This window comes from Rhinopithecus bieti, unplaced genomic scaffold, assembly GCF_001698545.2.
Source record: "Rhinopithecus bieti isolate Rb0 unplaced genomic scaffold, ASM169854v2 scaffold_5273, whole genome shotgun sequence".
Lineage (NCBI taxonomy): Eukaryota > Metazoa > Chordata > Mammalia > Primates > Cercopithecidae > Rhinopithecus > Rhinopithecus bieti.
In genome coordinates, this window is record NW_016805057.1 from 1,360,965 (window position 1) to 1,374,347 (window position 13,383).

General features: G+C 38.1%; 1 protein-coding gene across 2 annotated transcripts in view; it reads right to left on the reverse strand.

The window, feature by feature from the left end:
* Nucleotides 1-13,383, reverse strand: part of GPALPP1 (GPALPP motifs containing 1) — a 48,469-nt gene that overhangs the window by 18,736 nt on the left and 16,350 nt on the right. For both annotated transcript variants that reach the window (XM_017870982.1, XM_017870984.1), the window contains exons 2-6: nucleotides 13,226-13,358; nucleotides 11,363-11,467; nucleotides 8,764-8,875; nucleotides 2,205-2,336; nucleotides 1,718-1,882 (exon numbers count right to left, since the gene is read on the reverse strand). In XM_017870982.1, the coding sequence (XP_017726471.1) occupies nucleotides 1,718-1,882; nucleotides 2,205-2,336; nucleotides 8,764-8,875; nucleotides 11,363-11,467; nucleotides 13,226-13,358 (647 nt within the window). The remainder of the gene's footprint in view (nucleotides 1-1,717; nucleotides 1,883-2,204; nucleotides 2,337-8,763; nucleotides 8,876-11,362; nucleotides 11,468-13,225; nucleotides 13,359-13,383) is intronic.

The following is a 13,383-nucleotide window of genomic DNA, read 5'->3' on the forward strand; positions in this document are numbered from 1 at the left end:
AGCCATAAAAAAGGATGAGTTTGCGTCCTTTGTAGGAACATGGATGCAGCTGGAAACCATCATTCTTAGCAAACTATCACAAGAACAGAAAACCAAACACCGCATGTTCTCACTTATAGGTGGGAATTGAACAATGACATCACTTGGACTCGGGAAGGGGAACATCACACATCGGGGCCTATCATAGGGAGGGGGGAGGGGGGAGGGATTGCATTGGGAGTTATACCTGATATAAATGACAAGTTGATGGGTGCTGACGAGTTGATGGGTGCAGCACACCAACATGGCACAAGTATACATATGTAACAAACCTGCACGTTATGCACATGTACCCTAGAACTTAAAAGTATAATAAAAAATACAACAAAATAAAAAAATAAAATAAAACCTTTAGAGAGAGGCTGTGCATAGTGGCTCACGCCTGTAATCCCAGCACTTTGGGAGGATTGCTTGAGCCCAGGAGTTTGAGACTAGCCTGGACAACATAGCAAGGCCTTGTCTCTACAAAAATAAAAAATAAAAAAATTAGTTGTGTGCCTGCAGTCTCAGCTCCTCAGGAGGCTGAGGCAGGAGGATCACCTGAGCCCAGAAGTTTGAGGGCTGCAGTGAGCTATGACTGCGCCACTGCAGTCCAACCTGGGTGATAGAGACACCCTGTCTCTTAAAAAACAAACAAACAAACAAACAAAAAAACAAAAAGAAAAAACCAAAACCCACAGATGGATTAAATTGAAGGAGTAGTACTGGGTATACTGGTTTAATTCCTAATATACAATGAAATATTTTATAACAGAAAAAGATTCAAGAAGAGAAAATTAAAAATAATGTATTTTATGCATACAGACTTTTGGGTTTTTTTTTTTTTGAGATGGAGTTTTGCTCTGTTGCCCAGGCTGGAGTGCAGTGGCTTGGCTCACTGCGGCTTCCGCCTCCTGGGTTCAAGTGATTCTCCTGCCTCAGCTTCCCAAGTAGCTGGGATTATAGGCGCATGCCACCATGCCCGGCTAATTTTTTTATTTTTAGTAGAGACAGGGTTTCACCATGTTGACCAGGCTGGTCTCGAACTCCTAACTTTAGGTGATCTGCCCACCTTGGCCTCAGAAAGTGTTGGGATTACAGGCATGAGCCACTGCAGCCAGCTGGTATTTTTTGGATAACTTAATGTATTAATGACAGTGGTTCTTGTCTATCTTGACAGTAACATTAAGTTTAGTGCACCTGAGATATGGTCATTTTGAGAGAGATCCTCTAGGCACCATTCAATTTGCTTGGTTAATCTGCAGCTTTTTTTTTTTTTTTCTAAAATATTTTAAAAGATATATGATCATAAAGATAGTATGGTGTAAAAGACCAGGGAATCTGGTCTTTTTGACCAGGTCTAAAATGAGATTATTTTTCATACTTACTAGCTTTGTGACCCTAGAAACGTTGACCTCATAGAGGATAGTTTCTCCATCTATAAAATAAGGTCATTATACCTATGTCTCAGAGTTTTCTTGAGGTTTAAATGAGACCGTTTATTAGGAAATAGTAAGTAAACAGCAAGCAATTGGTGTCATTTTCCTTCCTCATAATCTTGCTCCAGAGGAAAATCTGTATTATCCTTTTGGAATCAGAATTTAAAAAAATAGTACCCTTAAATAATTTTGCATTGTATCTTTTCAAAATCCAGCCAACATGAACAGAAATGCATGAACAAACAAACAAAGCCTCTCACCTTAGCTTTCCTTTCCCTGTCAGCTGGAGTATCTGTCCAGATTGATCGATCTCCAGATGTGTCATCAGCTCTTCTCTTAAAAGTCCTTGGCCCAAGACCAAAGTCTTTCATTTCTGGAGGAAGTTCAGTCATCCATGACTCTCTTACAATGGGTTTAGATGAATCCTTTAACAGAAAAAAAAATGTAGCATAGAAAGTATGTATCGTGTATAAGATGAGTACATATGTATGTACAAGCAACTATGTCATGCAATTGAAGTTTAAAAGTTACTTATGTTTTTGTCACATGTTTGTCACATACGTTACAAAGACTTTCATCTAATTTGTTACTTTTCTTTTAGAGTTTCTGGGTTCTAACTCCTAAATTAAAAAAAAAAATATTATACATAAAAACAAAATATATTAAACATTATGTAGTTTAGTGTTTATTTCTAAAATTAAGATTTTAATCTATTTAGTGTATTTCTTAAAGTGTTTTAAAACTTACATCATCTCCTTTGGTCAGTTTTTCTTTCATTCTCTCGGCCCTTTTTTCAAACTCTGTCGTTACGTTATAGTTAACTGGTCCTTTTGCAGGCATTGGTCCAATAATATCCTCATCTTCACTGCTGTCTGTTTCCTTTTAAAACAAGACATTATCTTTAAACCAAGAGCAGAGCTACAGGTTATAAAAAATAATTCTAAATTACCTGCATTTAACTGAAACTTATTATCCATAAAAAATTAAAAAGTAAACAATGTATTGCTGGCTCATCACTGAACCATGAGGACTTTTTCCTCACTTTCCTCAAGTGCCTAGCACAGAGATGACAAATCCATGGCATGCAGACTCTCTCCCACCTCCCACCTCTATTCCTGTGTCCATGACAGACCTCACTCTCTTCCTGAAGGACATAGATGTAGACTTAGAATTCTTCTCAACATAGTACAATAATTAGACAATTATATACTGTGTTGTGGCTTACTCTAACACACACACACACAAACACATTCTTAATAACTATGGATTTTGGCATACACCTCATTTGATCCTTGTAACAAAACTGTAAAATGGCACTATTTCTGGTTTCTTTTTTTTTGGAGGAGACTTAGGCTTAGAGTGTAATTAGAATAAACAACTTGTCTGATTTTATAAAACTATTATCTAAGAATCAAATATTCCAAGATCAAGGCCAGTATTTTTTCTATGTATATAACAGCAACCCCTCTATCATTTTATCTCAACTGTTAGTAATTTAGCTTTAAGTGTTTCTAGCTTATATCTACAATAGTAAGCTTTCTGATGTTACAGACATTATGTTAAACATATTTATAACCCACGACAGATATAAATATTTGGTGATGCAAAATGTTCAGATATAAAAGCTATAATGAAATTTTAAAACTATGAGACATGAAAACAAAACAAAACAAAACACTAACTCTAAGAGTCATGGCACCAATACAGTATTAGTGGAATAAGCTAATGATAGTCTCATTTCCATCTTAATATGAGATGGTTTCATAAAGGTAGAATGTCAGCATGTCCTTCCTGGTAGGATGATGCCTGCAATTTTTAGAAATAAGTATCACTCATGTTCAGGGGTAAATAAAAGCGGAGATGGAGAAGCAAACAGAAAATTAGACCAAACACACTAAACTGAAAATCAGAAACAGAATAATATGCCCAATTCCTATTTATGGATATTAAATTATTTTGGTGTCCTGGATGAGTTATTTCTTTTTTTTTTTTTTTTTTTTTGGACGGAGTCTCGCTCTCTGTCGCCCCAGCTGGGAGCGGGCAGTGGCCGGGATCTCAGTACTTGCAAGCTTCCATCCTCCCGGGTTTACGCCCATTCTCCCGCCTCAGCCTCCGAGTAGCTGGGGACTACAGGCGCCCACCACCTCGCCCGGGCTAGTTTTTTGTATTTTTTTTTTTTTAGTAGAGAGGGTTCACCGTGTTAAGCCAGGATGGTCTCGATTTCTCCTGGACCTTGTGATAGCCCGTTCTCGCCTCCAAAGTGCTGGGGGATTACACCAGGCTTGAAGCACACCGGCGGGGGCCCGGCTGAGGTTATTTCTTTTTAATAAAAAAAATGTTGGCACATTTTATCCAGAATTGCAATAGAAATTAGGTACCCTATTGATTTATACTTTGGGCTGATTTTGTTGAAGGCCTCATTTGCCATTGTACTAGCCCTGTGACTTCAGGCATGTTATTTAACCTTTCTAAGCCCTGGTTTTCTTGTCTTTGACAAGAGAATTATAACAGCTTCTACCAATAACTATTGCCAAGAGAACTCTGCATTTTGTTTATCCTCTTTAAAGCCACACCCTTCTCAGGGAACTGGGACCTTCTCTAATACCTGGGGAAAAATATTGATAATTCTAGGCCAGTCACAAAAAAAAGTATAACTATTGTATGGATGTGTTTACAAAATATTACAAAGTAGTCACTTTGGTCTTCTTCTTCTTGCTAAGCTGACTGGTTTAGGCATGGACACATGACACAATTCTTGTGAAATAAACACAAAAGGTCTATAGGAAACTGGTAGAGGTTTTCCTTCCTCTACAAAAGAGGCACAGGGAAAGGACCATTCCTCTTCTGTGTCTGGACACTGCCAGCTGCTTATAAGTCTTAGAACTTTGGCAGGCTTCTTAGTATGATGAAGGCAGTCAGCCTAAGTCTTAGAACTTTGGCAGGCTTCTTGGTACGATGAGTGCGGAATTAACATACTGCTAATTCTCTTATAGAGCAGGAAGGTAGAAAAACTGGAGCCTTTGATGATATCATGAGGCAAATGAATTTATCAAGCTTGGAATCATCTTACCTCTTGACCTCTTATTATGTATGAAACATATTTTCCTTATTTTGAGAATACAGAACATATATCACCAAGTAAATTAACCCATTTGCTAACTAAGTAGGTTAAGATAAAGTTCCATTTTGAGTTGGATTTTCTGTTATTTGTAGCTGAAGGCATTCAGTTGATACACTACCTCCCTGGATTGTTGTTTGGATTAGGTTAGGTTTATACTGGTGTTGCAGTGTCTGGCTTGTGGTAAGTGCTCAAGAAATGTCAAGCATTAGTATTATTATGTCTTAATTTGGGGGTATATGCCGGGAATGAGGCTAAGAGAAGCCTATCTTTGAGAAACGAAAATCTCAAAACTGAAAAAGAAAGGTTTTTTGAAAAGGTTCAATTAAAGGGAAATTATAAGGCAAACAATCAGAGCGAGAGTATTTCACACATGGACCTACAGTGTAATCTCTCTCAGCCTGACCCTTGCCTTCCACCAAAAGAAGCTAGGGAATGTAGAATGTGTACCACCTAGGAAATGATGTAGGCTATGCATTTGCTAACTAGGTAGGTTAGGACAAAATTCCAAGGGTGAATAATGCTGAATTATGCTACTCCTTTGAAAATTTCTTCCCCACTTTTTTTTGAAAAATTTTGAACCTATAAAAAAGTGCTAAGATGAGCGCAAAAAACACCAATATGTCCTCACTCAGATTTACCAACTGAGTGGCACATGTCATTTTAACACATTCATTCTTTTGGTTTGTTTTCTGTCCCTCTCCCCATGAAATAGACACACACACATTTTTATTCAGAACCATTTGAAAGTAGGTTACAGATAGTATGACAAGGCTCTAGGCAGAAGCAAATTTCCTTGTCACCTTCCTAGGGACAGTGGGTTACATTTCTCTAGTCCTCTAGTCCCCTTGTCCTCCTTTTACAGACACAGCAGAACTTTGAGGCTGCAGGCTTTATGCAGGGGGTTCAATTCAATCTCCTCTGGCTGAGTGAGCCAGAAGCCAAGGCTCCTGTTCCCAGATTCTCTGGGGTTTATGACTGGGTTCTCTAAAACGACTGTGGTTCCCTGCTGTGTGTAAACCTGCTGTGTGGTTCCCTGCTGTGTGTAAACCTGTGTCTGGCTTTGAACTCCCTCAATGTTGTTAGTATGTGTGGATTTTCCTTTCTTCCTTTTGGGCTTTGCTGTGTTTTGTTATTTTCTTTCTTCCCCTAGCATTCCTTTGTGTTCATGGTGGGGAAAGCCTAGCCTGATGATGTCATCTCAGTCTTCCATATGGCTGGAAGTCCTTCCTCTGGTAATTTTTTCTTCAACACCCTTGTTAGAAAGGATTCCTCATACTTAGCCTAAATTCTTCAGTTATGCTCATGACATCCATAGTGGAGGCAATAAGAACAATGGTAATAATGGGAGCTATTTTAAGTTGAATACCTACTGATATAGTTTGGCTGTGTCCCCACCCAAATCTCATCTTGAATTGCAGTTCCCATAATCCCCACGTGTCGTGGGAGGGACCAGGTGGAGATCACTGAATCATAGGGTGGTTTCCCCCATCCTGTTCTTGTGAGAGTGAGTTTCTTCTCACAAGATCTGATGGTTTCATCGGGGCTTCCCCCTTCGCTGGGCACTCATTCTTCTCCTTGGTGCCGCCACGTGAAGACGGACATGTTTGCTTCCCCTTCCACCATGACTGTAGGTTTCCTGAGGCCTCCCAAGCCATGCTAAACTGTGAGTCAATTAAACCTCTTTCCTTATAAATTACCCAGTCTTGGGCATGTCTTTATTAGCAGTGTGAAAACGGACTAATACAACTACTACTCTGATTTAATCCTTATAACAACCCTATGAGGTAAGCGTAATGACCTGCACGTTACTGATCATGAAACTAAGCATACCCAAGCTAGGCTCAATGCAAAGCTTCGAACAGCTCTTACCTACTTTCCTCACCTTCTCTCTCACCATTCTCCCTGCACTCTCCGTTCTAACCATATTGAACTTCTTTAACCCTAACTTTCATCCTCTCCACACTCTCTTTTGCCTTAAGCCATCTGCTCTCTCTGGAACAATGTTCCCTGCCTTCTTTGCTGAGCTAGCTCCAATTAATCAAACTTCAGGTTAGTAGACATTCACTCAGATAAAGACCTTTTTTTTTTTTTCCTTTTGAGACAGGGTCTCGCTTTGTCACCCAGGCTGGAGTGCAGTGGCACGATCTCAGCTCACTGCAACCTCTACCTCCTAGATTCAAGCCATCCTCCACCTCAGCTCCCAGGTAGCTGGCACCACAGGCATGTACCACCGTGCCTTGCTAATTTTTTATTTATTTTTGGTAGAGATGCGGTTTTGCTATGTTGCCTCAGGTGGTCTTGAACTCCTGAGCTCAAGCAATCCACCCGCCTTGGCTTCCCAAAGTGCTGGGATTACAGGCATGAACCACTGCGCCTGGCTGAAAAAGACTTTTTCTAATTTTCAGATTAGATTCCCCCATCATGGTTCCATTTATATTTTGTCTCATCTTTTGAATAATTCACAATGTTAGAAACTGATGTATGTATTCCCCACTACCTTGTAGGTGTGATGAGGGCAGGCACTGTGTTTGATTTATTCATTCATTCATTCAACAAATACTTCTGAATATCTACTATATATAAGGCACTAGTGATAAGATAAAAAAAAAAAAAAACTCTGTTCTTATGGAGCCACATTCTAGTGGAAAGAGGCCAACAATAAACAAAAAGAAGCAGTAAAATTAATGGTTTCTTTGGTGGCAAAAAATACTATGGGGAAAATTTAAAGAAGGGAAGAGGAGGTTAGCATATTTTAATTTGGAGGCCAGAGAAGATTTATTGGAAAGATAATATTCCAGCAAAAAACCCGAAGGTCTAGGAGGTCAGCCACATAGATATGTAGGGGAAGACCATTTTGCATAGGCTTGGACAACAGGCATAAAGGCTCAGGAGTAGGAGCTGGCCTGCTGTATTTGAGGAGGAACAGCAAGGAGCCCAGTGTGGTCACATCAAAGCAAAAGATAAAATCAGAGTACTAATGGAGGCCAGACTGTATAGGGCCCTAAAAGGACTTTGGCTTTGACTCAGGGAGAGGAGGAGTAATTTGGTGGTTTTGAGTGTTAGTGACATGATCTGACTTCGATCTGCCTTTGTTTCATCTGGACCCCTTCAACTGTTGTGTTGAGAAGGGGTAGTAGAGGAGAAATGGCTACATAAAGCATGAAGACCAATAAAAGGGGTGAAATTTGATGGTCACTTGGACCAGGGTGGGAGCAAAAGTGGCTGAGTCCTGGATGTCTTATGAAGATAGGAACAAACTAATTTGTTGACAGATTGACTTCTGTGACTATATGCCTGCCACACTGCAGGTGTTCTACAAGCATTTGTTGAAAGAATAAGTAAATGACTCTGAAATTAATAATTTTAACCACTGCATTATACATCCTTTGAGTAACAACCTCAGTGTAACTGTTGAATTCTTAGTGGAGATAAACAGGAGTCTCCAGAATATATGAATTCATATATAGGAAGGCACTGCAGTATAACAGACTGAACAAGTGATTTAAAGTCATAAGAACTGGGTTTGTGCCATGGGTTTAATCAGGAAAAATTGTGTAATCTTGGGTAAGGTACCCAATTTTTTTGGTCTTTAGCATTTGTAAGGTGCAGATAATATCTGTTTCATGAAACCGTGGAGAAGATAAAATAAGGTCCACATATAGGGAAAACGCATTACAAATTATAAAGTACTCTACAAATCTCAACTCTTGTTAAGGAGAGAAACAGCCTTTATACTTTACTCCAAAGTCATTTGGTCTATCTTTTCCTAAAATTACTTATCCACCAGTGCATTTTTTTATACACAGTACTAAAGCTTGGTTAGGAGAAAGTAAATTTCAAGGTAAAGACCATTGTTAAAAAGCTCTTCAACTTTCCCTCCTCCAGCCCACATCACAATCATTCCTTAAACTTTTCTTCATGTTCCATTCTTCTAACACTTTAAAGCCCCCCTTCAAAGATAAGAAGCATGAATAGGTAACACCCCTTCAACCCTGTTATTTTCCTAACAGAATCTCAGGTTTGTGAACAGCTTTTTATTTCATCTACTTATGTTACAATCTTAAATTAATCTGAATATAACTGAGTCTTACATTACAGTTGAGTCCAGTGATTGTAGTAACAGTATGCATAAAGTTTAGAGTTTGTTACAATACATCTTATTCTTTCAATGAAAACTTTCCAAACCTTAGAGTTGAAATGGGATGATGATATCTGTTGTCCTGGATCATCTCTGCCCTTGTCACTTTTCTGTGTAGATTTAATGAAACCAGGTGGCAATGCAGGACCTATTATGGGCCTGAAAAATAAAATGTACTTTTGTCATTCTCCCTGACTTTAAAAGCAGTTTTCAGAATAAAGGTTCACAAAATAATAAAGCCAGATAGTAACAAATGTTGAAAATAAGAATTTTAACACTTTATTTTTACTAGTATTACCTAGTACCTTTCTGCTAGATGTCTTTTAAAAACCTAATTTTCACATTTGAATTTTCTACTTGTTAGTCAATAATCAGAGACTAAGCCAGTAATTCTCAATCTTTGTGACACTGGCATATGCACACTTCCTAAAAAGAACTATATTATGGCAATGTTTTAAAAAAATTGTACTAAAATCTGTGATGGTCTTTTTTTATTTTGTGCCTTGGCTTTCCTTCAGTTTTGAGATTCCCTTCCAGTGAAAGATACCTTAGGGGCATTATAATTATGGTCAGAACTACCAAAGTAGAAATCGAGTTCCTCTAAGGACATATATAGCATGTGCAGACAATGTCAGCAATCTGTGGTCTATATAACATGGCAGTATTAAAAATCTATACATTGTTCTCACTTGATAATACAGTAATGATGTGGAACTGTAGAAGTATGCAGCTAGTTCATTAAGATGCATAGAAAGGGAAAAAGGTACTGTGCTAACCACATTTCAAGCAGTGCATTGGTTTTCTTAAAACAATCCTGGTCAGTGTAAGTCACTCCACTTTTAAGATGAGCAAAATCATGTCCAAGATTAACACAATTAGTAAGTGGCTGAGCTAGAGTTCAAACTCTGGTCTACTTGATGTCAAAGTGCATTTTCTTTCCAGCTGCCCTACTGCCACATAATGAGGCAATTGTCATCACTTCAGAAGAGAGACTTGCCTGAATACTGGGTCATAAAAAGAGACAGCCTTACCTTATGAAGGAAAAAATTAAAAAGATAAAAATAATAAAAGAATACCCTCTTTCATACTTTTAAGATTCTTCATCCTTGCTTTTGTACCAATGTTTTTTCCATAGTTGTCACTGTGCCAATGTTACCAACCCAGATGGTAATGAAGTCCTAAGCTAAAATTTCTAGGTTGCACCATGTTCTATTAGAACCCCACAGACAGGCATCCTGGCAGGGGAAAAAACAGTACTGACAGTCAGAAAGTCTGGGCTCCCATCCTGACCATTTAATAATCTCTTGTCTTGATTCATGAAACTTCTTTGAGCAGAACAATTTGCTTATGAAAGACAGGGAAGTTTGGCACTGTTAAAAAGATAAAATTAGGTATCATTTATAAGCTATGAGTACAGCATAGATTTTTTCTGAGTACAATTTTTAGCAATCTACAAATGCAATTAAAACTTAACTTTCTGGCCTCAGGGGATTGGTGGTAATAAAATTACCAGTATTTAAAATCTTAAAACACAGTAAAGGAATATAACCATGGCATGTTATGATGCTATCAAAGGTTTATAACTCCAATATGTAATGCCAGCTGTTTATTTTACACATGTATTTTATTATTGCCAAAATAATACTCTCAAGAAAAAAAATTGCTATACATTTAAGTAATATGTTTTCTTAAAAGGAATGTTACATCCTAGGGGTCAGCAAACTTTCTATAAAGGGCTAGATAGTAACTCTTAGGCTTTGAGAGCCACACGTGGCTCTCTGTGGCATCTCTGTCGTCGTTTTTTTAGCTACTCTCAAAATGTAAAATCATTTTAGTTTGGGGTCTGTAGATTGCCTATCTCTGTATATCTAAGACAACCAAATGTAATGGAAGTTAGGAGCTGCCAAATGTGATTATAAACTTTGAATAGAAAATAAACAGCCTTTTCTGCTTGTTCTTGCATATTGGTATACAGTATTATGAAATATAAACAATTTAACGTGCAATCTTATATTTGGCATTTAAAAATTTTACAATTCTGGGAAGAAGACAGGAATAAATATTTACTCTATGCTTACTCTGTGCCAGGCTCCATATACATTAAACACACACACATACACGCAAAGTCTAGGTATACAACTACGAAACCTCAATCATCACAATTCTGTAAAGTACATGCTGTTATCCTAGCTTACAGATAACAAATGTGACATTCAGAGAAGTTAGTCCAATTGTCTAATATGGCACCTGGGGATTTGTTTCTTCCACTGATAAATAATTAAGAAAATAACTGAATTAAAAGTCAGAACATCAAGATTCTAGCCCCAGGTCTGCTACTATGTGTGTGTAACCTTATCTGTTTATAAAGTGGGGAGAGGGATGATCGACCCTGTTTACCACAAAACACTTTTGTGAATATCAAATAACAGATGTGGAAGTTTTCTGTAAACTATGAAAGTGTCATAAACATGTAAATAATTATTTTTATTATAGGAAACAACTTCTTTTCCCTATGAATGACCCATTTCAAAATGCCATATAAATATTTCAGTTAAAACATAATTTCAGACAATTCTTTAATTCATTAAAGATTCCTTAGTTAAAATATTTAAAGAAAGACTAGCCTAAAATATTACACATTATCACCTTGGAGGAGAATCATCCTGCTTTTTAAATCCAGGAGGAAGGGCTGGTCCAAAAAACCCATCATCATCATCATCATCATCCTTATCCGGATTTTTCCTCTGTTTTCTGAAAACACAGTAGTATAACTTTATGCATACATATCAAAATTTTTTTCACAAAAACACACTTTAATTTTTTTATAAAAGCATTAAATCTAGTTGTATAAACACTGCAACAATAAATTAATCTTGCCAAATAAAACTGGATACTATGATAGTTCTTTTATTTTATTTTTTATTTTTTGAGAGGAAGTCTTGCCCTGTTGGCCAGGCTGGAATACAGTGGCATGATATTGGCTCACTGGAACCTCCCACTCCTAGGTTCAAGCAATTCTCCTGCCTCAGCTTCCCAGGTAGCTGGGATTACAGGCAAGCGCCACCACGCCCAGTTAATTTTTGCATCCTTTTAGTAGAGACGGGGTTGCACCATGTTGGCCAGGCTGGTCTCAAACTCCTGACCTCAAGTGAGCTGCGCATGTTGGCTTTCCAAAGTGTTGTGATTACAGGCGTGAGCCACTGCACCCGGCCTATGACAATAGTTCGTAACTAGTCTTTTCCTGGAATTTATTTTTGGCCTAAAATACAGATTGGTTATTTCTTTACAGCAGTAATATATCACTATTCTATATTTTCTGTGGTATTAAAGATTCCCCTCAATGAAGTTTCAAAGTCTATTGGTCAGATGTTGCTAAGTAAAAAGTTTGTGACTGTGACTTTTATTCTCATTTAGGGAAGGGGTTTAAGTTGCTATTTCCACCTGATAATATTTAAAATGAATTTAAAAAAAGCTTGTTACTCAATAATAAACAAAGATTTGACTTCTCATTTACACAGACCCATAGTGGTAAGGCTAGATTAGAAGAAAATCATTCAGCTGGGTGCGATGGCTCACGCCTGTAATCCCAGCACCTTGGGAGGCCGAGGTGGGCGGATCACTTGGGGTCAGGAGTTCAAGACCAGCCTGGTCAACATGGTGAAACTCTGTCTCTACTAAAAAATACAAAAATTAGCCAGGATTGGTGGCACATGCCTGTAGTTCCAGCTACTTGGAAGGCTGAGACAGGAGAATCACTTGAACTTAGTAGGCAGAGGCTACAGTGAGCCGAGATCATGCCACCGGATTCTAGTCTGGGCTACAGAGCGAGACTTTGTCTCAAAAAAAACAAAGAAAAAGAAGAAATCATTAGTTTATTTAAAGAAAACATATACCGCATATATAATTTTAAGAAGAAATTCTATGGTTTATGTAGCCTACTTCGTCACTTCAATGACATCTTAAGAAAAATCCTTTATGTAGAAATTTTATTGGCTGGTGTTTATAATGGCTCATGCTTATAATCCCAGCACTGTGAGGCTGAGGCAGGCAGATCACTTGAGTCCAGGAGTTTGAGACCAGCCTGAGCAACATGATGAAACCCCATCTCTACAAAAAATACCAAAAAAATCTACAAAAAATACAAAAATTTGCTGGGCGCCTGTGGTCCCAGCTTCTCAGGAGACTGAGGTGGGAGGATCCCTTGAACTTGGAAGGCAGAGGCTGCAGTGAGCTAAGATCATGCCACTTCACCCCAGTGTGTGCGCCAGAGTGAGCCCGTCTCAGGGAAAAAATATATGTATATTGAAATTCTAGGTATCTCTACAGCTGCACCCTACTAGAATAAATTTCTTTGTAAAAGGTACGGTTCAGGATGAAATGCCATACAAAATGATTTCTCCCTGTGCTGTATAAATGGAAATTTGATATCCCCTTATTAGTTATCTGTTCCAGACAACTTATACTAGCTCTGAAGGTTGGTCTATCATTTAATTTAATTAAATGACTGACCTTGCAGTTGGACCAGTGTCATCTTCTTCAGATTCTTGATTTCCTTCTTCGTACAAAGAACTACTGTCTTCATCGCTGTCTGATGAATCTGAACTACTGCTTTTATAATTAGGGGGCAGAGCTGGTCCTGCAACTAAAGAAGATTTGTTGTTTGTCAT